We start from the raw sequence: 21608 nt of genomic DNA, 5'->3' as shown, positions 1-21608 counted from the left end.
ATTGCCAGATATGGCTCGATGGCACGCCAGTCTATGAAAGCATCTAAACTGAAACCTCAAAACTGTTGGAATAACAGCGAAAGGAGAAAACAGGAGTATGTAAACTATTTATCATATGACACCATATGTACATTTCATTTTGTTCTCAGTAAGAGAATTTGAAATATAATATATTTGGCCTGTATGTGCTAAAATCTTTAGTGCAGACGGCTTGATTACTTGCGTGTTCATACCAGTGATGAAGGTCTAACCATCACCTTAAGGACTAAAGGAGGAAGAGGAGGCTGTGATCATTTGACAGCTTAAATACAGTCAAACAAAGCCAGAAAGAGACAGCATGAGTTTATCTGCACCAGGAACCACAGAAGTGATCATTAACACATCAGGACATTTAATTTGAGTATTTTTTTTTTAGTATTTCACAGTAGAAACGAGTAAACACAATATTGTATTTATGAGGAATACTATTGTATTTGTGATTCAGCAAATACAATATTATTTGTTCTACATCTTTAATCACCTGCCTAAAACTTAAGATTATACCGTATGGATATAATAACACAGTTTATAATAATTACAGAAAGGTAAGACTTTACATTTAAGCGTGACAGTGTCACATAGTGGTGTGAACAGGAAGCTGTGGTGTGGGCAAGGACTGATCATTTTATTTTAAAAAGCCACTTCCTGGAGTGTTAACATCAAAAAGTGCAACTAAGACACTTTATGGTAAACTTTAGAAATAAGAACTTCCATTATTTTTGTCAGAAATGTGCACAGTTTTGGCACTGTTACCAAAAAGAAATATTTTTCTTTTATTCACCTCAACTCCAATGAGATAATGTTCTGCATTTAACACATGCAGATTTTTGCATAAAACACACCGCATCACAAAAATGAACAAGCAGGAAAGATTCTGAAAATTAATCTACAGCTGCAACATTTTGGTGCCACAGAAACAGAGATGAAAGCTGAAAACCTGATGCAAGCAGACGCTGCAAAACAGGATAAGAACCACAGTTTCACAGAGGAGGCGAGTGGAAGTTGCTCAGTGTCAAAAGACAAAAAATATAAATTAAAAAAATAGAAAATAGACGTGCACAGACAAACAAAGCCACAAACACCGTACTATCTGGCATTTCACCTGTCCTTCCACTGGAACATCAACAAGCAGGGGGAGGGTTCAGGGTGTACAAAAGGCCTTTCAATGTGTAGAGTTGCAGCAAGAGCTTGGTTTGCATAGCTGGCAATAAGTTCCAAGTGGGCGTTAAATCATTCACATTTAATTCATTTAGTTTGAAGTAATAGTGCACGGAGGACACTGCAGTGGACCCTGAGGTCGAAACTGTTTTTCTACCAGATACAGAAGTTTATGATAAGAAAATCAAGTTTTTAGTAGTCCATCGATTTTTCTTAATATTGATAATGCCTTTATTTATATAGCACCTTTCAAAGCAAAGTTACAAAGCGCTTCACAGGACATGATAAGAAATAAAAACAAAACTTAATAAGAGATTAAAAAAATGAAACAACATGATAAAGACATTTAAAAACTCTGATTGCTGCATTTTGGTCCAGTCGTGCGAACAATGAGGAGACAAAAGCAGGCACTCTGTAACCATCTCTAGATTTCTTTTAGAAAAACCTGAACCTAAAGTTGCATGAGTCAGGACTGGACAGCTGAACTGATGTGCTTATTTAAGCGGAGGTTTTTATAATATTGGTCCAACACTCGGGTTGTTCCTTCACAGCTCTTGTTTACCATCAGTAGAGCGTGGATCTTTACATGGTTCAAAATTGTATATTAGTTTATAGAAAGCCATCCCAACTACTCTGTTATTAGTGCATATTGCTCCTCCACCTCTTTTCATCTGACTCTCCTCTCGGTTCATATCAGCGATGCAGATCCAGTCACCGTCTGCGGTCACGCACCACTTTGAGTGATCCACAGTATCACTGAAGGCCTCCCTGTTTGGAAGCTTTACTTCTTTCACGTTGTACACATGGTTAGGGATGCTTATACTGCAGTTAGAAGGCAGACTGCGATTGTGGTGCATCTTTCCCCAGCTCTTGACATACAGATTCCCCTTAATGTTTTTTGTAACAAGACCAGAGTAAAGATCTGTAATAGTATGGAAAACAAAACAGGAAAACAACACTATTAAGAGTGTCCTCTGCCCGTACTGTGGAGAGTACAGTGTGTTTTATTGTCAATTTACAGGCTGAATTGTAGACATGCTCTTATGTTTGTGATCAACATGAATTTTCATCCCTTAAATCCTAAAATGTGTCTTCTGTCTGAAAACACTTACCATCACCAAAGCGTGTGTATTTTGCAAAGCTGATGAAGTTACGGCCGCTTGAAGAAGTCAGCGTCGCCTGACTAAACCAGGGTTTGTTTTTCGGGTAGCAGTCGCGCTGTGCCACACATCGGAGTTCATTGTGAAAGGTTGTTGGGATTTCAGAGTCATACGAATAAGCATGGATGTACTTGAGCTGCACTCCTAAGAATTCAGATACAAGTTGTTAAGGTAAACTTTCACTAGTTCTATGAAACGGATTTGAGCTGTTTACCTGTTTACACACCTATTTCTTTGAACTGCTTAAACGGGTAAGTCACGCACATAAATGCTTGAGCGTTTGCATTTCCATTATCAGGCCAGAAGGCTTTACTGCGATATACTGGAAACTTTGGTGTACTGTGTGAAAGCCAAACTCCAGAGTCTTTGTCCAACAACACAACTCCTGTAGAAGGTCAGAAACACAAACTGAGCTTTGCTACATTTGGGTCTTTCAGACAGAGAAGGCCATCAGCTGAGACAATGTTGTACCCACCTTTACTGTGACCAAACGATGGAGGAGCAACATACGGCTTTGGAGGCTGGTCACTGTAGAGCATGTATCCAAAGCCTTCGATCTGGATAGACGAGCAACACCACAACAACTCTGAAATGGTATTCAGATTACACACTGTGCCATGCTAATGAGACTATAATACCTCACCTTTCTGTCATAGAAGTCAAAAAGAGGTTTCAGGGTGTTTGCGAGAGTGCCAGAAGCACTGTTGATGCTCTCTTGGCTGAGTATCCATCCGTTGGTACTCTCATCCATGTAAAAGTATGACAATCCAAGTTTATCCTCATTGGGACGCTTGTACAAAATATACCTAAAGAATGTAGATAAAGATGTTTTCTTATGCATTTAGATTAAACCCATTGGCAGAAATTCCAAATGTCTACAAACCAGTCAACTTCGTCTCCTCTGTCATTCCTGCATTTTACCGCTGAGTCACACCCCTGAAACAGGATCCCAACACTCAAGAGGAATCCCATCACACTTGTCTGAAACAGTCAAACATAACCGTTGCTAGAACCACAAAAACTAGGAGGCTGTCTGCATTCAACAACACAGTCACAAAGCAGAAGGTCTTTAATACAGTGTAGTGTAATTAAAGCCACCAGTAAACCTGCAGCTTCTGTTTAAACATAGATAAACTTTATCTGACTGACATAAACTTATGTCAGTTACTCCTTTACTTCTGCAAATCCTGCAAGCTACTTTAGACAGACGACTTAAGTTGCACCACTTACCACACATGTAACATGTCTCAGTCTGCTCACATCATTTACCAGACACAGCCTCCCAGCATGGCAGACTTTTAAGTTACAAATTTTCTATTTCTCCTTCTGACATTTCTGGGCCCCCAACATACTTTAGTTTATAAAATGGTGAAAGATGTATCAGTTCATCATAGCGGCAATAAAGTTCAAGATCTACCTCCATCATTCAGTTTCGCGTAACACAATATAGACTCTAAACATGTGAACAGGGTTTACGCTCTTATCTGGAAAACTTGTCATCACGTGACCTAATCTGTGTTTGTTTGATGAACGCTGCGATGTCAGGATTTCTGTTGTGATCCCACATCCGCGCTGACTTACTTTGTCTTTCTTATTGTAGCTATATGTTAGACGCTATAAGTAAAGGTCCTTGATGTAAACCGTCTGTAAGTGTGTAAGACTTCTGCATTTCTGTCAAGCCACTTCCTCAGGTTACAAGAGTTCAATCGTCCACTACTGAAAAATATATTTGCAAGTCAAACTAACAGTGGACATTATATTATAATGCCAATAATGCCAAATCATGCAGCAGCATAAAATAGTCTGTTGCATTTTATAATAGTATACTTATTGGTGGGTGTAATCTAGGGTCGGTCTTTTAAATGGTCACTGCATTTATTTGACAACCAGTATTGTGTTTTTTTTTACAGTGATTGCAAGACATATAAATCTGATAATAAGTTCTCCAGATCAATAAATGCATCAATACAAGTTTCATGTGGTAATATTCTGTTCACATTGTGTTTGATAAGCTATGATGTGACACACTGTACTCATGTACCGTATTTTTATACACAGGATAATATGCATTTACTTTGTGTTCAGTCTGTTTATGCAGATAGATAATCTCAACATTGTGCAACACACTGGGGTCGGTTGCTATTATTTGTAGAATATATTTTGAAATATGTAAACATTTACTTACATATCTATTTGTTTCCATTTTCCTTCTCAGTGAGCTTTAGATCTGTTGTACAAAGCTGCTTTGTCACATCTACTGCTAACTGAAACCGTCACCCATATCTGCATTCGATGTGTCAGCAACAACTTCCTTGTTGCTCAAAGCCGTCACCATAGATCTTCCTTTTTTGTTTTTTACAATGTTGCCATGCCTGTTTTGACCAGGTGACGCTGTAACGAGGCTTTGTGTCCTTCGAGCCCTGCATGTTCCAGTTTGACTTGGTTTTTGAAAGAATATATATGTGACTTTGTTTTTCTTATGTTTCTGAGAAAGGGCAGTCATTGTGAAACTGATGCATGGTTTAGCACAATCTCAATTGCTGCACCCAACTGCAACCACATGGCAACATTTTAAGCATCCAGGTCCTCAATCAGTTAACAAGACTGTTTGCTGCGCTGGTAGAACCAGTTTTCTCATGCACATAGTGTATATGTAGAAATATATCAGAGTCAGGTGAAAAAGAAAGTTCAGTTCAAGTAAAAAACAGTCTTAGACCCTTAGCTTGTCTCATCATTATATAAATACAATTTGAGATGAACAAGAACATTTTTTATTGAACTAAAATGAAACCAGAATTCGGAAACAGCGTGCAAAAAATAAATAAATAGATTTTCCACCTTTACCAGCAATAAGTTGACATAATCATTTTCTGTATGACTTTATCAGTCGTTCACGTCACTGCGGAGTAATTTTAACCCACTCTTCTTTACAACATTGCCTCAGTTCATTGAGGTTTGCGGGCATTTGTTGCACAGCTTTCTCAAAGTCACGCCACAGCATTTCAGTCAGGTTGAGGGCCCAGATTGAGATTTGGCCACCTTGATTTATTTATTTATTTATTACACTCATTCTGTTCTTGATTTGCTGCTTTGAATATGATTGTTGTCCTGTTGCATCACCCGATCTCAACCTAGTCCAAGCTGTCAGGCAGACGACCTCAGAGTACTTTGGTATCAAAAGACTTCATTGTCTACATCACCTGTCTACCTCCATGCTTGATAGGTGACATGATCTGTTTGTGCTGATATGCTGTGTTTGGTTTTTGCAAAAATGGCGCTGTGCTTTATGGACAAACATGTCCACTTTGGCCTTGTCTGTCCAAAGGACACTGTTCTAGAAGTCTTGTGGTTTACTCAGAGGCAACATTGCAAAGCTAAGCTGGGAGAGAAAAGGTTTTCTCCTGGCAACCCTTCCAAACAAGCCATACCTGTTCAGTCTTTTTCTAAGCAAGAAAACGACTGAACGTGTAACTTGTATTCATGGCTTGCTGAGCAAGTAAGGCTTGTTTTCTAACTGTGCTGCCATGAACTTTAAAATCTCCCATGCTAACCGAGGCCTGCAGAGCTGGAGATCTTGCTCACGGGTGTTTTGCAGTTTCTCTGAGCACTGAACAGTCTGACCTTGGGATGAATATACTGCGACATCCACTGTTGGGAAGATTGGCAACTGTCTTAAACATTTTCCACTTTCTCACTGTGTAATTTCTTATGTCTCTTCCCAGATTGATGAGCAGAAACATTTGCTTCTCTAAGATCATTGCTGATGTTTTCTTTCTTGCCATTATGTTACCTGATCTTACCTTCTTAACTCCTTTGAAAGCATTAAGAGCATAGTGAGTTCTCCATTTGCTGTTTCTGCATTTTGACATAGTTTTCTTCACCTTTGTTCATTTGACCTTGTATTAACTTAATTTTAAGACCTGCTAAGGACCAGATGTGTTTTTTAAATGTCCCCCCGATAAGCAAAACCTTGTTGTTGAAAGAGGCTGTACTCTCCTTTTCATACGACTGTGTACAGTACATATTACTGGCATGGCTTATTGCACTTTACTGGATATTAGCTGCACTCTTTCATCTCTAGTGCCTGCTCTAGTTTGCATGAGTTGTATCGAATTGTAGATAGTCGAAATATCATTTGAATGAGTGTTATGAATCAGCTGGTCTGGCCAGTAGGTGGCACTATTTACCCCAAACACTAAATACACACACAGTTACAGGCCAAGTGCCTTTTCAGTGGAAATAGAAACTGAACAAACATGATGATGACTACTCTAGAGGCACAAAATAAAATAAAATAAAATAAAATAGATTTGATTAGACTACATGTACCTCAGTCTCACTGAGCAGTAGACCAGATTTTAATGTTGTCAGTCTTTATTATGTTGCACATCATACTACAACATATGGTTCCATATATTTATTGCAGAACTTATAAAACTTAAAAACAACTTCAAATATGTAGCATCATAACACAAGTCCACATACTGTGCTAAAATGATATGAATACAAGTTCTCGATGGCACAATCAACAAAACACCAACAAACACCCAAAGATTCAAAAGAAAATTACAAAAACTTTTATCTGTAGCACTAATAGTGTTATAGTTGCATCTCTGCTGGATGAAAGGAAGCGACTTAGATCAATAATTTTGTCTCTTGCTCCTTTTGTAAAAGGAACAAGACACTGTGCAGACATGGTTGTTTAAACACACAGCCGCTAACATCTCCAGCAACAATGTGCGGCTGTGATCTATAGTCTTACTAATCTTATTTCTGTTTTGTTTTATTGAATTGAAAGTATTATTTTTTTATGTATTTATACTTGTGGGCTGCTGGTTCCATACAGCTGCTTTAACTCAAACAAAGGTGGATAACTAAGTGTATCCACCACATAATTAACATGCAGTCACTGCTATTTTTCAAAAGCTTATTCACCAGTTTAAATTGTAAATACATCATTATTGGTCACAGCAGATGGCCCCGCCCCTCCCTGAGCCTGGTTCTGCCGGAGCTTTCTTCCTGTTAAAAGGGAGTTTTTCCTTCCCACTGTCGCCAAAGTGCTTGCTCATAGGGGGTCATATGATTGTTGGGTTCTTCTCTGTATGTATTATTGTACGATCTGCCTTACAATATAAAGCGCCTTCGGGCGACTGTTGTTGTGATTTGGAGCTGTATATATAAAATTTAATTGAATTATACACATACATTATTATATGTGAGTCTTTATGTCACTTCTACATAGCAGTCAACCCTGGAGGCAGAATCATAGTGTCTCGCTCTGCCACTGTCAGCCAGTCTCACACTGATTCTTAATCACTTTGCTTTTCCTTCTCAGTTAGCAGTCAATGTACCAATCCACCACCTGCCTGAAGGCCTTATAAATCAAAGGGTTGGAGGAACAGATCAAACCGCCACCTCGCCACAGCTGGCCCATCTCTCTGTTCAGGTCTCCCAGGCAGGTCACCTGGTCCTCATAAAGTTGTGACACGCACCACTTTGAGTGGTCGTTGTGCGAATAAAACAGGATTGATCTGGGAAGCTGGATTTTCTTAATGTTCATGGTGTGTTTGGCCAGCGAGCAGTTGGAGGGCAGGTCATGACCTTGTCTCTGCCAGGACTCCACTAAAAGGTCGGCGCCCAGTTCCTGAGCCACCCAGCCTGTGTAGATATCTGAACGAAAGCCAACAGAAAAACATGTAAGTACTAGAGTAGTGTCTGTACTAGAATCATTGTGTTAAATGAAACGTATAATGTTTTTATACCAATTAATACCATTTTTCAAGTTGTTTTAGCAATTTCCCAAATGATATGAGAATAAAGAAAATGCAAACATGATAAGCTCACATTTCTTTTGGCATTATTAATGATTAAGGTAAAATAAATACATTGTGAGCTCTGTGTTGTTTTCATGCATAAATATAACCTTTTTGTAGACAATTATTCTCTCTAAATAATAAAAATATACATATACACATACTGAGAAACAAAATGCTGCATGTAACTATTCATACTAAGATCCACAGGTCAAAGCAGCTGTGAGTAGAGAGTACTTTGAAGGCCCCGGCTGGGACGTGATAGTGCATGTCACTGTTCAGAGACGATAGCGTGTCTGCGCCTGATAATCAGTGACTGTGGTCGACAAGTGAAATGTGCAAACATGGCAGTAGGCTACAGGAAGTCTGCTCTTCTAAAATATTGTACATGATGAGCAAGTAAATGGCTAAAAGTAAAAAAGGGCACGCGGGGTATCTTACCATCCACAAAGTTTTCAGATTTAGCAAAACTGACAAACTTTTCCCCTCCGGCTGAAAAAAGCTGCTGCACTCTCTTATTTGAGGACAGCTGTGGTTTGGAGTCTGCACATAACTGGGCCAGCTGTGGCAGGTCAGCCAAGAATGCAGCAGGAACAGAGCAGTTATAGAAACGTGGGTAAAGGTAGACCAACTGCTTTGCTGGAGATTGAAGAGGAGAGAAATGACAGATAATGTATATTAGATGGTCGTATAGCGAGAGCATTCCTTACAGCCGCAATGAAAATTTACAATAATGACACTGATATTGATTCTTTCACTGTTAGTCTCATCAAATTTATTAATTAAATTCTTGGCAAATATTGAATTTTCACGTTCAAGGCTTTCTATATAGCAGATATTACATTTAGCTAAATTAAATGTCCTCTAGTCTTTCTTCACTGACACATTAACTTAAGTGGTAAAATGTGAAAAAAATTGATTATTAATAAAAAAAAAAACCTCATTCAAAATAAAATACTATTGTACTGAAACTGTTATGATCAGCACAGAAACACTTAGAATAATTCCTAGTAGCTGAACATGTGTGGGGAAATCCCCTAAAGTTTCCCTTCAGACACGCTTCAGAGCAAAAAAAGTTTCTCAGGTTCATTATAATACTTGTGTGCAATGTGGGTTTTCCAAACAAAAGAAACAAATCACCTTATTAATAACCTTAAAATTTCATTTTACACATTTGCTGAGTGAGAAATCCAGAATAAAGCAGAGCAGCATAAAAACTCCAAATAATTTAAGACTCTGCGCACATTTAAAATTATTTTTGAATCTATATGTTCGATCTATAGAACATATAATCTATATTCAACAATTGAACAAATAATTCATCACCTTGAATTAAAGCTGAAAGTCTGGATTTCACTCACATCTTGACCCTTGATTCAAATTGCATCGTGATAGTGAACAGAGGCAAAATTACAAAAATTCTCTTACTGTCCAAATGTTTATGGACCTAACTGTATGTATGCATGTAAAAGAAAAAAACTGATGATTGCTTTGTATTAACCAGGGGTGCCGAATATAAGGCCCAGGGTCCAGAATCGGCCCAGCCGAGTCCGGCCCACTGGACGGCTGTGGAAAATGTGAAGGAGTGCATCATTTTGAACATTTAACGGTATTTTCAAAGTTTTACAGTATTTCCTGTTGGTAAAGAATCTCTCTCATTCATACAACACCAAAGTAAATAAGTAATAGATCAACTATTAAAAGTTGTTTGTTTTTTTACATATTTGTATGTTTTTTTCAGTGGGTTCACAGAAAAATGACATTTTCTTTGAATTAACAAAACTTTATATGTTGTAATTGTGGGCAATGAACTCCCAGAATCTATCATCACTGGTCCGACCCTCTTAAGATCAAAGTGTGGCCTACAATGTAAAATGAGCTTGACACCCCTGCAATGGTTGGCGTCACTGTGTAAATGTTTTCTTCTTTCTATCAAACAGAGTATTAAACGTAGTAAGTCTGACGATTGTGTGCCAAGCTGTGCTTCATGAGAGCTCACCTATATGAAGAAACTGTTGGTACTGGTAGGTCACACACAGTGCAGTCTGGCCATAGAATTTGCCAGAGGAAGGGTAAAGGTACCCTTTCTCGGGGAAGGAGGGGAAATGGGGAATGCTGTGCGACAACCAGAAACCTTGAGAGCGGTCAAAGAGCAGTGCCCCTGCAGGACACACACAAACATACGAAAGTTGGAATGATTACACACAGACACATGCGAACCAGCACACAGACGCAGAAAGATTTCCATCAGTTGTGTCAAAGCTGCTGATAAGAGTCAAATGCGCAGTTGGAGCGATCAGACAGATGGTCTTTGCCCATTTCCTCCCCCTACAACACCCTATTGCAGGCAGAGGAAACCCAGACCCTATTGATTTTTTCTTTTTCCAAAGCTTGACTAGCAGTTTGGAAATTCATCTGCCAGTAACTGTCACAGACACAAAACATGCTGTAACTTGCACTGTTGCATGTAGAATAGTTGTGGCTTATTATTACTATAACTGTACACTTGTACATGTACACAATAACTACCTTAATTTGCACATGTGTCCACAGAGTGAAGAAAAAACTATGGCAGTCACAGTGCTGCTATATTTTCTACTAACAGTAAAATCTTTGGGAATAAAACCTGATGAATCTTGTTGTGTGATCACAATAATGAATAAGAGTCTTGAGATAAAAAAGGAGTAATGAAGCAGATTTCTTCCTCCTGATTGTACCGTACCTTTAGTGTGTCCATATTTTTGAATGTATATCAGGTCTGGTGGGCCGTCGTTATAGAGTGCATACACTGAGGTGTTTGACTGCCAAAAACCCCCCCAAAACAACAACATTTGTTATTTTATACAAGTGAAAGTTATTTATACAAGTTCTTTTATACACGAAGAATAATTGAGAGGTGACATTAGTGACCCCCTGCAAAACCAAACTGCTTATTACACCTTATTACACTTTGGTTTACGTTGATGGCAAATGGAATAGGAGAGCAAGTGAAAGAACAAAGAAGAAGAAGAATGCTACAATAACCAGCTAATGGCTTTTGTTTCATTCCTATATCCAAAGATATTTCAGAGAAATGCTTGTTTTCTGTCTGCCTGGGGAAAGTTAATTAAATATTTCCCAAATTAAATATTTTTCTTCAGTTTATTTGGTCCTAATTGCTTTAAGATCTTACATAAAAACAGATTTAAATACACTCCAAACTGGTAGTTTATGTTGTTTCTGACTGTTCTGTGTCAACTCAGTTCCTCATATTAAATAAAAGAGTTCCTACTCAGCAAACTGGCACGAGCATTATCTCTGATAATTCCCATTAACAAACTAAAGTCTCACTCATCATATAAAACCCCCCCAAAAAAGATGGAATAATCTCACCTTGTACTCTTTTCCCATGTAAAGCTGGTTCAGTGTGTTTGTTATGGCTCCTTGGCTGGAGTTAATCATGTATTTACTCATTTCCCAGCCTTCTTTTGATGAATCCAAGTACATGTACTCCACCCCGCTGCCGATGTCATCGATTCTGTATTTAGGCAGTTTGTAGATGATAAACCTGAGAAGGAAAGAGACAGAAAATCACGTGTCTTTTCTTGGGAAAATTGAAGGAATCCATAATCAGTATGAATACGGAGGCATTAATATTTAAAAATATCATATTAACTCACCAATCGACTGCCTCGCCATCTTCATTTCTACATGAAATGTCAGCACCACAAACTGTGCAACAAACAAGCACAAAAATCTGTGAGGATAAACTAAAGTGTGAGATCATCCTGAGTGACTCGTGCAGCTGAAGTCAACACAGCAGCGACTGACAAAAGGGAAATCTGAAATCTGCTGCTTTCTGATTTTGAAACCAGCACATCTGCTTTTAGATGCAAAAATGGGAAGTCATAAGATGTTGTCACATGACGGGAAAATACTGAAATGACTATGTCAGCAATTAAATGTTTTCAAATGTTTATAGATTATTTTTTTGCCAACCTTGACAGTAGATATGCTACTTTAGTTGTCCTCGTATTATTTATATATGTACTGTATGTTAATGTTTTTTGTGTAGTTTTTTCTTAATTATGCAAATTGCCCTCGTTACAGCATCAAGTACTGTTCACACCTGATTACTGTACTGGACAGATCTTAATTTTACAGTGAAACCACATGTTGATTGTAAAAGGGGAAACACTTTAAAACAACTCATAGTTGAAGTCTGACAAAGTCACATCTCTGAGCCTCTTTTTATAATGTGCATAAGCCAAACTGGATTTCATAAGCTCATCCAGTTTATTGTTGAGGAAACTCTTTAAATATAGTCTTGGTAGCTGGGGATCGGTCCGCCTGGTCCTCCGCTCCTGGACGCCGCCCGGCACACAATGTACCCGACCCCTACGATGTCTCCTGCGGGTGGTGGGCCTGCAGGAAGATGGATCCATGTCCCTTTTTCGGGCTGTGCCCGGCCGGACCCCACGGACTAGACCCGGACACCAGGCACTCACCCTCGGGCACCCTCCCCGGACCTGGCTCCAGGGCGGGGCCCCAGTAACCCTAGGCAGGGTGAACTGTTCCCTAAATGTTCTTCTCATAGGGGTCTTCTGAATCACTCTTTGTCTGGTCGCTCACCCAGGACCAATTTCTCATGGGATACCCTACTAGGGGACAGAAGCCCCTGGACAACACAACCCCTGGGATCCCTGGAACATCAAACCCCTCCACCACAATTAGGTAGCGATTCACAGGGGGGTCTGCAGGACCGGGAGGAGGCCCCGGGGCAGACCCAGGACACGCTGGAGAGATTATATCTCTTGGCTGGCCTGGGAACACTTTGGTGTTCCCCCTAAGCTGGAGGAGGTGGCTGGGGAGAGGGAGGTCTGGGCTTCTCTGCTTAGCCTGCTGCCCCCGCGACCCGGCCCCGGATAAGTGGAAGACGATGGATGGATGGATGGATCTTTGAATATATTCAAATGGTGAAGCAACTAAAGCAATAAGATAAAAGTAAAGTATAAGTACTTTACAGCTGTGCTTAAATGTACTTATTTACTTACTGAGCCCACTTCTGTCACAAGGAGATATGTGACAGTGCGAGTATAAACATGTAAATAAGTAAACATATAAGCAGATGAGTAAGTCAATAAATAAGTAGTTAATTAAGTGTGTATACATAAGTAAATAGAATAATAAAATAGAATAAAATGGACATTTATTGTCACTGTACATGTACAATGAAATTGTGGGTCCATGTGCTCCATGTCAACTGTGCAGGAATAAAATATAAACAGTGAGACAGCAGGACAACAAACAAGACGTAGATATACAAAACAAGGGAAAGGCAAGCAACAGAGAACAGGCTGCAAAGTCACTGGAAGTAGTGCTTAAATGTTTAAACAATAATATTTTATAAGTTGAAATTAGAGTAAACATAAAATATGGCTTTACAGATCACATGTAGGAATAAACAAAAGAAGAATTTTCCTCTGGGAGGAAATAGTTCTGAAAAAGCTCCTCCTTAAGAATAACACTGCTAACAAGGTCTTAGTTCATGAGTCGAACCAGCTGACTGATCGGTTCTCTGTGTTGCACACATGGTGCACAGAGCATCATTCTATAAAGTACTTTTTAATATTTAGAAGACATTGGGCCTATTAGAGAACAGGTGTCGAACTCCAGGCCTCGAGGGCCGGAGTCCTGCAGGTTTTAAGGTGACAGTTATTCTTTTAAATTTAAAGCAAAGAACATTCAGACAGAAAACATCCATTAAAGTAACTGAATTTAAACTTTTAAACTTATCACTATTGTACATGTTGAGCTGAACCATCCGAACTTTCTTATTACTGAGGAAATGAAAAGACTCCTTCAAGGAAGCACAGATCTTGATACCAAGGCTGGCACAACCCGTTATTAGGTTTACTTATAAATTACTTTTTCACTCTCCAACCCTACAGAGGCAGGTTTGAATTGCTTATTTCACTTAAAGGAAATCATCATTTAAAAACCTTATTTTGTATTTACTCTGATGAGCTTTTTCTAATATTTAAATTTATGTGTGACATGTGCAAAAGAAAGAAAACCAAAAAAAGTCAATATACAGTGTATTTGCGTAAAAACAAAAAAAACATAGTGCAAATGTAATTCATAAAGGTGGAAACTCAAAAGTGTTTTTTATATTTAGAAAAAAATGTTTATAGTCTTAATATAAGCATAGGGAGTCCAAAGTACAGTGCTGTACAGACTCTTGAGATGTTTTTGCTTCATCTACTGTATCCCCGTTTATGTTTGCACGTTTCAATAAACCTATTTCTTATTTTCCTGGCAAAATATAAAGAAATTAGGTGTCGGTCAAGATTGAACCTGACTGCAAGAATGAATTATTGTGAAATGCACTCACATAAAATCTTTCTCTTTGTGGCTGTACATGTAAACATAACAGTGTTTGTGTGTGTCTCTGCATTTCTCTGAGTGGAATACAGTACATCACACAGTACAAATAAAAGAGGTTAAACTTCAGCTTAACTCCCAATAGCCTGAGTGCAAAGGTAGTGCCACCCTCTGTAGAAAATCCTCCTCCTGTAGCAGGAGCCCCATTTACTGCCGACAGGTTGAAGGGCAGCAGGTAAAGAAGAGGAACGCACCATGGCAAACGCTTCAGATCAGGTAACTTTTCAGAAAGTTATAGAAGGAAACCGTAGAACTTAAACGATAGAGCATGACTAATGTTTCTGATGGTAAATTGATAGTGCTGGAATTTCTCTCATTACTATGGTTCAATGGCCACAGGGTCAAACTGTGTGGTTAAAGGTTAGTTTTTAAAACATCTCTTATTCCTCACACAGTAAAAGTCATTGTTTAAAATTTTATGTTGTAGTTCTTTTGTACTTTCAGACAAGTTTTAATAACTGATTTCAGATTTTTAATTAATGTTGGAATAAGGAGATAAGTTTAACAAGCTCCTGCAAATGCACACAAGAAAAGTCACTACAAAGTACCCAAAGACAACATTTTAAAGGGATAAGAAATATTATATTTGTAACTCTAAGATGACACTGTGGCACGAAACACTTTTACCACTGGAAACTGATCAACTGTGCCATGTTAATAAAATGATTCCTTACACGTGCAGAAGGTGGAGTTCGTGCGAACAGGTTACGGCAAGAAAACGGTGAAGGTGCTGGTCGTCCGGAGGCAGGGAAGACAGCATTCTATCATTGAGGTGAAGGCTGACGTGGAGCTCACGCTCAAGTCACGCAAAGATTATCTAACTGGAGACAACTCAGACATCATCCCTACTGACACCATTAAAAACACCGTCCACGGTTTGGCCAAGCTCAGAGGGGTGAGTCTAACACCGTTTTAAGGAACATGACAGTCTTAGTGAGGAAGACCCGCTATTGCTATTTCAGCTGCTAAAATATTTGTTATTGAGGTCTTTTACAGCCTGTCAATCTGCTTATTTCTCTGTTCAGATAAAGAACATCGAACAGTTTTCCCTGGATATCTGCAGTCATTTCCTAACCTCTTTTAACCATGTGCTGAAGGCCAAAGTTTACATGGAGGAGGCTCCGTGGAGAAGGCTGGAGAAGGTAAAACACAGGACGGTGCAGCTTCACAAGAGTTTACCTTTTTAACAGCTATTTGAGCAGCAACATAAATCAAGTGCACATTAACCCGATCAAATATTGCAGGTGATAATCCATCATCAAACATGACCCAGTTTGCCCTTGTCTTCTTTTTTCTCAGAATGGGGTAGAGCATGCTCATGCGTTTATATTCAGCCCAGAAGCTTACCGCTTCTGTGATGTTGAACAGACTATCGGTGGTAATCACACACTCTCACAAAAACACGCAAACAGTGTGTTTGCTTACATGCTATCCAAGCTGTCATTGGACAGTGACAGACTGAATACACTCTGGTTTATTAACAGTATTAATAATAATAATATTAATAGTTCAAGTTTTTTATTTTTTTAATATAGAATTTTTGTTTCCAGTTTAGTTTCCAAATTACTTTTGCTCCTTTTAGTAACGTTTTCATTGTTAGTTTTATTGTTTTAATTATTATATGGAGGCAATTTGTCAAGAGACAAAATTAAAGATTTTCAGAAGATATCACACAAATACAGCAGCACCGTTTAATCCCATGTAGTGATCCAAAATCTCAATAAATAGCTGGACCAAAGTCTGGTTAGGATGAATGTGTAGACACAGACAAAGATGAAAAGTAAGCACATTTCTGCTATATTTTTAAATTAGTTTTCTAAACATACAATTATTTAAGTTTTTAATTTTCTTCCAAAAGTATAGTTTTTTATTTAGATTTCAGTTACTTTAGTTTTAAAGTTCAGTGTTACCCCGCCCTGGACAGATGACCAGTCCATCACAGGGTTACAATAGTTTACAGCTAAACTTACATGTCATACTTTTGTCAGACAAAAACACCCCAAACAAGTAAGAGGATCAAACCTGGAACCTTCTTGATGTGAGGTGACGGTGCTAATCACTGCACTATCATGATAGTTCAAACTACAGTATGTTCAGATAGGTAGGCCAAGATCTGATCGCTGACCTCTGTTCTGCTGAAGAGGGCGTTATCATGGCAGCCTCCACTTGCTCAGTAGCTGGAAAATACACGTGAAAATCATCAGAGGTAATTGGCTGCCACAATTTACTTTGTGTCAAGTCTTAACTCTTGAAGCGTGTTTAATAAATCAACACGTACTATTTGACTTGTGGTGCAAATACTGTTAACAAAGGCAGCTAAAGCTATGACTAAGCCCTTGCACACTGCTCAATGGCACTGTTGATCACAGGTTTATGATTAGCACCATTTTCATAAGTTGTTTGCCATGTTTCACATCGCTCCACCCTCACGGGCTGATCTGTGCTCCACGCAGGCATCCCTGTGGTTCACAGTGGGGTGAAGAATATGAAGGTGCTGAAAACCACCCAGTCTGGTTTTGAAGGTTTCTACAGAGACCGCTTCACTACTCTGAAAGACGCCAAGGACAGGTTTTTCTGCACCTCTGTGTACTCTAGGTGGCGCTACAACAAGATCCAGGACACCGACTTTGACGCTGCTTGGTAACTGCTGACGTATACTAATACAGTTCAAAGTTCATAAATATATTTCACATTTGAAGCTTTATATTCTTCATTCTTATAGGAAGACTGTGAAGGAGACAATTATTGAGAAGTTTGCTGGCCCCTATGATCACGGGAAGTACTCGCCCTCAGTGCAGAAGACCCTGTATGAAACTCAGGTTCTAGTCCTGGATCGACTTCCTGAGGTACTTCCTTTAGATCATGAAATCATCAAATTCACAATCTTATCACTTTTTGAGATACATAAACTGTTTTGACAACTTCACAGTTGAAATCTGTCCAATTCTGAGTTGTAAAAAGGGGCAAACATGCCAATTACATCTCCACAGTTGTTGGAAATTAAATAAAATGCTACATACTGTATATAACAGGAGTGCTAAACTACACATTTTCTTTTAGGTGGATGAAATAGAGATCATTATGCCCAATGAGCATTACTTCACCATAGACATGACAAGAATGGGTATTGTCAACAATGATGAAGTAAGTTCTGTTCTCACAAATAGCCCTTCATATTCTTTAAATCAGGGGTCCCCAATCTCAGTCCACGAGGGCCGGTGTCCCTGCAGGTTTTAGATGTGTCCTTGATCCATCACAGCTGATTTAAATGGATAAATTACCTCCTCAACATGTCTTGAAGTTCTCCAGAGGCCTGGTAATGAGCTAATCATGTGATTCAGGTGTGTTGACCCAGGGTGAGATCTAAAACCTGCAGGGACACCGGCCCTCGTGGACTGAGATTGGGGACCCCTGCTTTAAATGATCGGGTTGTTGACATTAATATAATTTTTCTCATCACAGGTACTTCTTCCTCTGGATAATCCCTCAGGGAACATAACGGGGACAGTACGCAGGAAGCAGCGAGCGCGGCTCTAATGGCGCCCATAGAAAGAAGGTGCTGCTGGGATTTAAACAACAATCTGAGTGGGCCGTTTAACAGAAAGGTCCATCTGAATGAACCTTTCAGATGAATATTCCAACAACAGCAAGTTAATATTTGTAGCCTGACTAAAGCTCGTGATGATGTGATGTGAACCCAAATAAAATGAAACAAAAGACAACGGCTGTTGATAAATTCATAAGCTAACATTGATCTTTGGTGAGAAAAGAGCACCATTTATTGCAAATCTCTGATTCGGATATTCAAACTCCAGTGTTATGCTGCACATGTACATTGGTCATACACACTTTTGAACAGTTGTCTGTGTGACAATGCTGAAAGCACCACAGGTTGATAGATAATATTAATAATAATAATGATAATAATAATAATAATAATGATAGTATGTACACATAAATATTTCCATATCAAGAGTCTCAAGCCTGAAAAATGTAGGTGTTCAGGAACAAGGTGGCTTTTGCTCGGGTCCTTGTGTCTGGGAAAACAAAATGGTTCACAGTCACATGCTAAAGTCGACTCACTGACTCAGATGCACATTTTAAAACATAGAAACTTTCAGGGGGAAAAAAGGGCATCGCACCAGAATCATTATCTGCATGTATCAAAGTCTTTAGATACGACAGAACATACACAGTTTTCAACTATATAATCTTATATACAAATACTTTTTTTTCTTTTAAACCTTCATGGGTTTATTCACTTTGCACTCACACACGTACACACACACACACACACACACACACACACACAAAAACCATACCTGCAGAGTATTTTCACCAAATTTTCTTCTTTTAAATAAAAACACAAAAAATACATATCTCAAGCAGCAGATATAAGAATGGCTGAAAGGGTAAACGGCTGAGTGGACACTGTGTGCAACCCATTTTTGGGGTCCACGCTCATATAAAAAGAACACAAACAAACAAAAAGAAAAAAATACAGCATTCAAATCCTGTTAAGGAGCCACTGTGGGCTGAAAAGTCTCTGTGAAACGACAGCTAACCTGGGGTCTCCTGACACAATGATTGTCACAGAAGTGGGTGCTGGGACGGCGTGTGGCGCTACGAGGCGTTGCTTTTCAGGTGCTGAGTCTGCAGCGGCTTCACGTGATACTCGTAGATTTTCAGTGCGGGGCCGAGCTTTATCGACAGCCCCGTCAGGACATCGTTACGCGTCATCAAGAGCAGGGACTTACCATCAATTTCCTGTCAGATAAAGACAGAAATTCCAGTTTTCCCTAGTTTGTCAGCATCATGTGGCAGCAATTTTGAGCAGGAAATAACAGTCAAACCTGATCCTGGAAAGCCATGGCTTGCTCCTCAAACCCTGTTGCTTTAAAATAATTGACAACATCAGCAACCGCCCAGTTGGAAGGGTCCGGCAGCTGACCATTCTCCACTGGGCTGTGAGGTGAGATTTAATGGATTCATCTTAATATAAAATGTATGCTTAATTTTAAGAGCAGCTTAAAATATCTAAAATAGTTTGTCAATCAACAAGATCCTACACACCTTTTGGTGTCAACTGATCCATTTGCCTTGTCTTCCATGTCGGCTGTAGCTTAAAAAAATACAAATAACAAGAAAATTACAAAATCAAAAAGAAACTATTCAGTCAAGCTAGTCAATTTGAAAATTACAAGTCTTTTCTAAAATGCTTTTCATTTTCTAATTCTCTTTCGAATTAGAATAAACAGGCAAGTGCAAATATTTTTTTTAATAATTTCAAGACGTTTTACTTTAAAAAGCAAATAAAAACTAAATACTTTTCATTCTTCAGAATTCAATATTTTAGTTTTTAAACAACCACTTTTTTATAAATAGGGCTGTAACCCTGTTTGCCCTAGATCAACCATTTGGTCTTCAAATGCTTCAAATTACTTGATACAGAGTGTAAAGACATTCAGTTTGCCATTAAAAAATATGCAAAAACCTGCAAATATTTTGTTTAAAAACGTGTAAAAATATGAATTTGGTGTTTTTTCCTTGCAAAAATGACACATTTTAATCGTGTGCGATCAAACTGTTCTCTGTCAGCCGATTAATTTAACCAACTAAATGTCTGAGCTATTTTTTTTACTTCTCTACTCCGTCAACCATTGTGATGGCAGGTATTTGCAATTATAGCGCTACCAAAGGGTTACACAAGCAACAGAAAAGCCCAAACCAGCAAACACCTCACAGAGAAACCATACACGATTAAACACAAGCGTTGCCAGTTTAATCACAGGCTTAGGTGTAAGGAACCACTTACGATCTTTAACGTTACAGTAATTTTTCATCAGACGTCTTCTCTCGGGGAACTTAGTGTGCTGGTGGTTGAAAAACCCTCATTGTTTATCTTTCGCAGTCTGCCATTTACTGGATGTTTCTGCAGGAAAAACAGTTGTACAGTAAATGTGCTTAACAAAATTAATTTAATTTAAAAACCCCGAAACATAGCTAAAGAACAAAACAAATCCAATCAACGGAGAGAGCTGTAGTGTGTGAAAATGACGACCAAAAACTCACGTTGTTAGCTGTATTAAAAAAACAATTACATTAGAAACATAAAAAAAAACCTTGCGGCGTTCATAAATAAAGTTAAAAAAATCACCTTATCAGAAAGGAGCACTAAGAAAATAACGTTATGTTAAATGACGACAGATATTTAATCACTGCCACTTCGTATTCTGCGTTAACGCTAACGTTAAGCTACCAGGGGTAGTTAGCTAGGCTTGCTAATACAAAATTTAACAGTTACCTTGTTTTAGGAGATTCGCGCTTTGACAGAAATGGCCCGGCCGACGTTTACACGTAGTTTAAATCTTAAAAAGTTTTCCAATAACTGCGATATTTTAGAAATTATTAAACGACAGCGGTCGTTTGATAAAATCAAGATTTAATCAAGTAAAGCCAACTAGCCCCCTCTTCATCGCTTTCGCTTCCATCACCCACAGGACACCGAAGAATCATGGGTAATGTAGTTTGGCGTCCCCAACGCCTTGGTTTGCAGTTAAGCGAGATTAGACACTTGCTGATGATCACCCAGGAGCAAGCACACAACCAAACTTTTTAATAAAAAGAATTTATTATTGTGACATATTCTTTGTTACATAAAATCTGCTACAGCAAAGTATACTCCCCTTGCAAACACAAATATATATGACTGGGAAAACAAAAAAACAAAAAAACAAAAAAACAAAAAACGTGTCAGCCGTCTAAATGATGTGCAAAAATTCCACAAACTAAATAGAGACACATTTCAGATTATTGATCCCATACTGGCACATGTGACTAGCTACAGAGAACTCATAAACGGATTTCCTGCAGTCAGGAGTGTGAGGTGGTTCAGGGAAAAAGTGCCATCATTTACATGAAATCTGACAAAGATTACACAGATTGGGAAATAAAGGATACGGAGATACAGATATGGAGAGATGTGGATTTCCTACACAGTTTCTGGGAAGATTTG

The 21608-nt window shown here is 38.7% G+C and overlaps 4 protein-coding genes across 9 annotated transcripts; 1 reads left to right on the top strand and 3 right to left on the bottom strand.

The window, feature by feature from the left end:
- Positions 1 to 643: 643 nt before the first annotated feature.
- On the bottom strand, positions 644 to 4793 carry LOC100710956 (deoxyribonuclease-2-alpha). Of its 2 annotated transcripts, XM_003452577.5 has the most exons (7): positions 4543 to 4790; positions 3241 to 3338; positions 3001 to 3163; positions 2833 to 2914; positions 2584 to 2742; positions 2310 to 2501; positions 644 to 2119 (listed from the first exon to the last, which is right to left on the bottom strand). In XM_003452577.5, exons 1-7 carry the CDS (start codon positions 4558 to 4560, stop codon positions 1743 to 1745), a joined length of 1089 nt encoding a protein of 362 aa, XP_003452625.1. In that variant the 5' UTR covers positions 4561 to 4790; the 3' UTR covers positions 644 to 1742. The 2 variants fall into 2 exon arrangements, with proteins under 2 accessions (XP_003452625.1, XP_019201233.1); XM_019345688.2 differs by lacking the exon at positions 3241 to 3338 and having other exon boundaries at positions 4543 to 4793.
- A 2479-nt stretch (positions 4794 to 7272) lies between these two features.
- Positions 7273 to 12051, bottom strand: dnase2b (deoxyribonuclease II beta). Its single transcript, XM_005457334.4, has 6 exons — positions 11830 to 12051; positions 11543 to 11717; positions 10893 to 10971; positions 10170 to 10331; positions 8612 to 8809; positions 7273 to 8027 (listed from the first exon to the last, which is right to left on the bottom strand). Exons 1-6 carry the CDS (start codon positions 11934 to 11936, stop codon positions 7693 to 7695), a joined length of 1056 nt encoding a protein of 351 aa, XP_005457391.1. The 5' UTR covers positions 11937 to 12051; the 3' UTR covers positions 7273 to 7692.
- Positions 12052 to 14651: 2600 nt separating this feature from the next.
- Positions 14652 to 18312, top strand: uox (urate oxidase). 2 transcript variants are annotated; one of them, XM_005457335.4, is made up of 8 exons: positions 14652 to 14809; positions 15276 to 15488; positions 15619 to 15735; positions 15893 to 15971; positions 17047 to 17233; positions 17316 to 17439; positions 17654 to 17777; positions 18014 to 18312. In XM_005457335.4, the coding sequence occupies exons 1-8, from the start codon at positions 14789 to 14791 to the stop codon at positions 18073 to 18075; spliced, it is 927 nt and encodes a 308-aa protein (XP_005457392.1). In that variant the 5' UTR covers positions 14652 to 14788; the 3' UTR covers positions 18076 to 18312. The 2 variants fall into 2 exon arrangements, with proteins under 2 accessions (XP_005457392.1, XP_003452626.1); XM_003452578.5 differs by having other exon boundaries at positions 17654 to 17737; positions 18056 to 18237.
- On the bottom strand, positions 18131 to 21128 carry samd13 (sterile alpha motif domain containing 13). 4 transcript variants are annotated; one of them, XR_003214139.1, is made up of 6 exons: positions 20898 to 21128; positions 20409 to 20525; positions 19667 to 19709; positions 19447 to 19558; positions 19159 to 19360; positions 18131 to 18630 (listed from the first exon to the last, which is right to left on the bottom strand). XR_003214139.1 is itself a non-coding variant. In XM_025898766.1 (5 exons), exons 2-5 carry the CDS (start codon positions 20434 to 20436, stop codon positions 19217 to 19219), a joined length of 333 nt encoding a protein of 110 aa, XP_025754551.1. In that variant the 5' UTR covers positions 20437 to 20525; positions 20898 to 21127; the 3' UTR covers positions 18131 to 19216. The 4 variants fall into 4 exon arrangements, 1 of the variants encoding a protein (XP_025754551.1); XR_003214137.1 differs by having other exon boundaries at positions 19667 to 19715; positions 20898 to 21126; XR_003214138.1 differs by lacking the exon at positions 20898 to 21128 and adding an exon at positions 20751 to 20872 and having other exon boundaries at positions 19667 to 19715.
- Between the last annotated feature and the right edge of the window lie 480 nt (positions 21129 to 21608).

This window comes from Oreochromis niloticus, linkage group LG15 (genome assembly GCF_001858045.2).
Source record: "Oreochromis niloticus isolate F11D_XX linkage group LG15, O_niloticus_UMD_NMBU, whole genome shotgun sequence".
In the NCBI taxonomy this organism is placed as follows: Eukaryota; Metazoa; Chordata; class Actinopteri; order Cichliformes; family Cichlidae; genus Oreochromis; species Oreochromis niloticus.
Note: the sequence above shows the minus strand (reverse complement) of the source record. Positions and strands in the feature narration are given on the sequence as shown.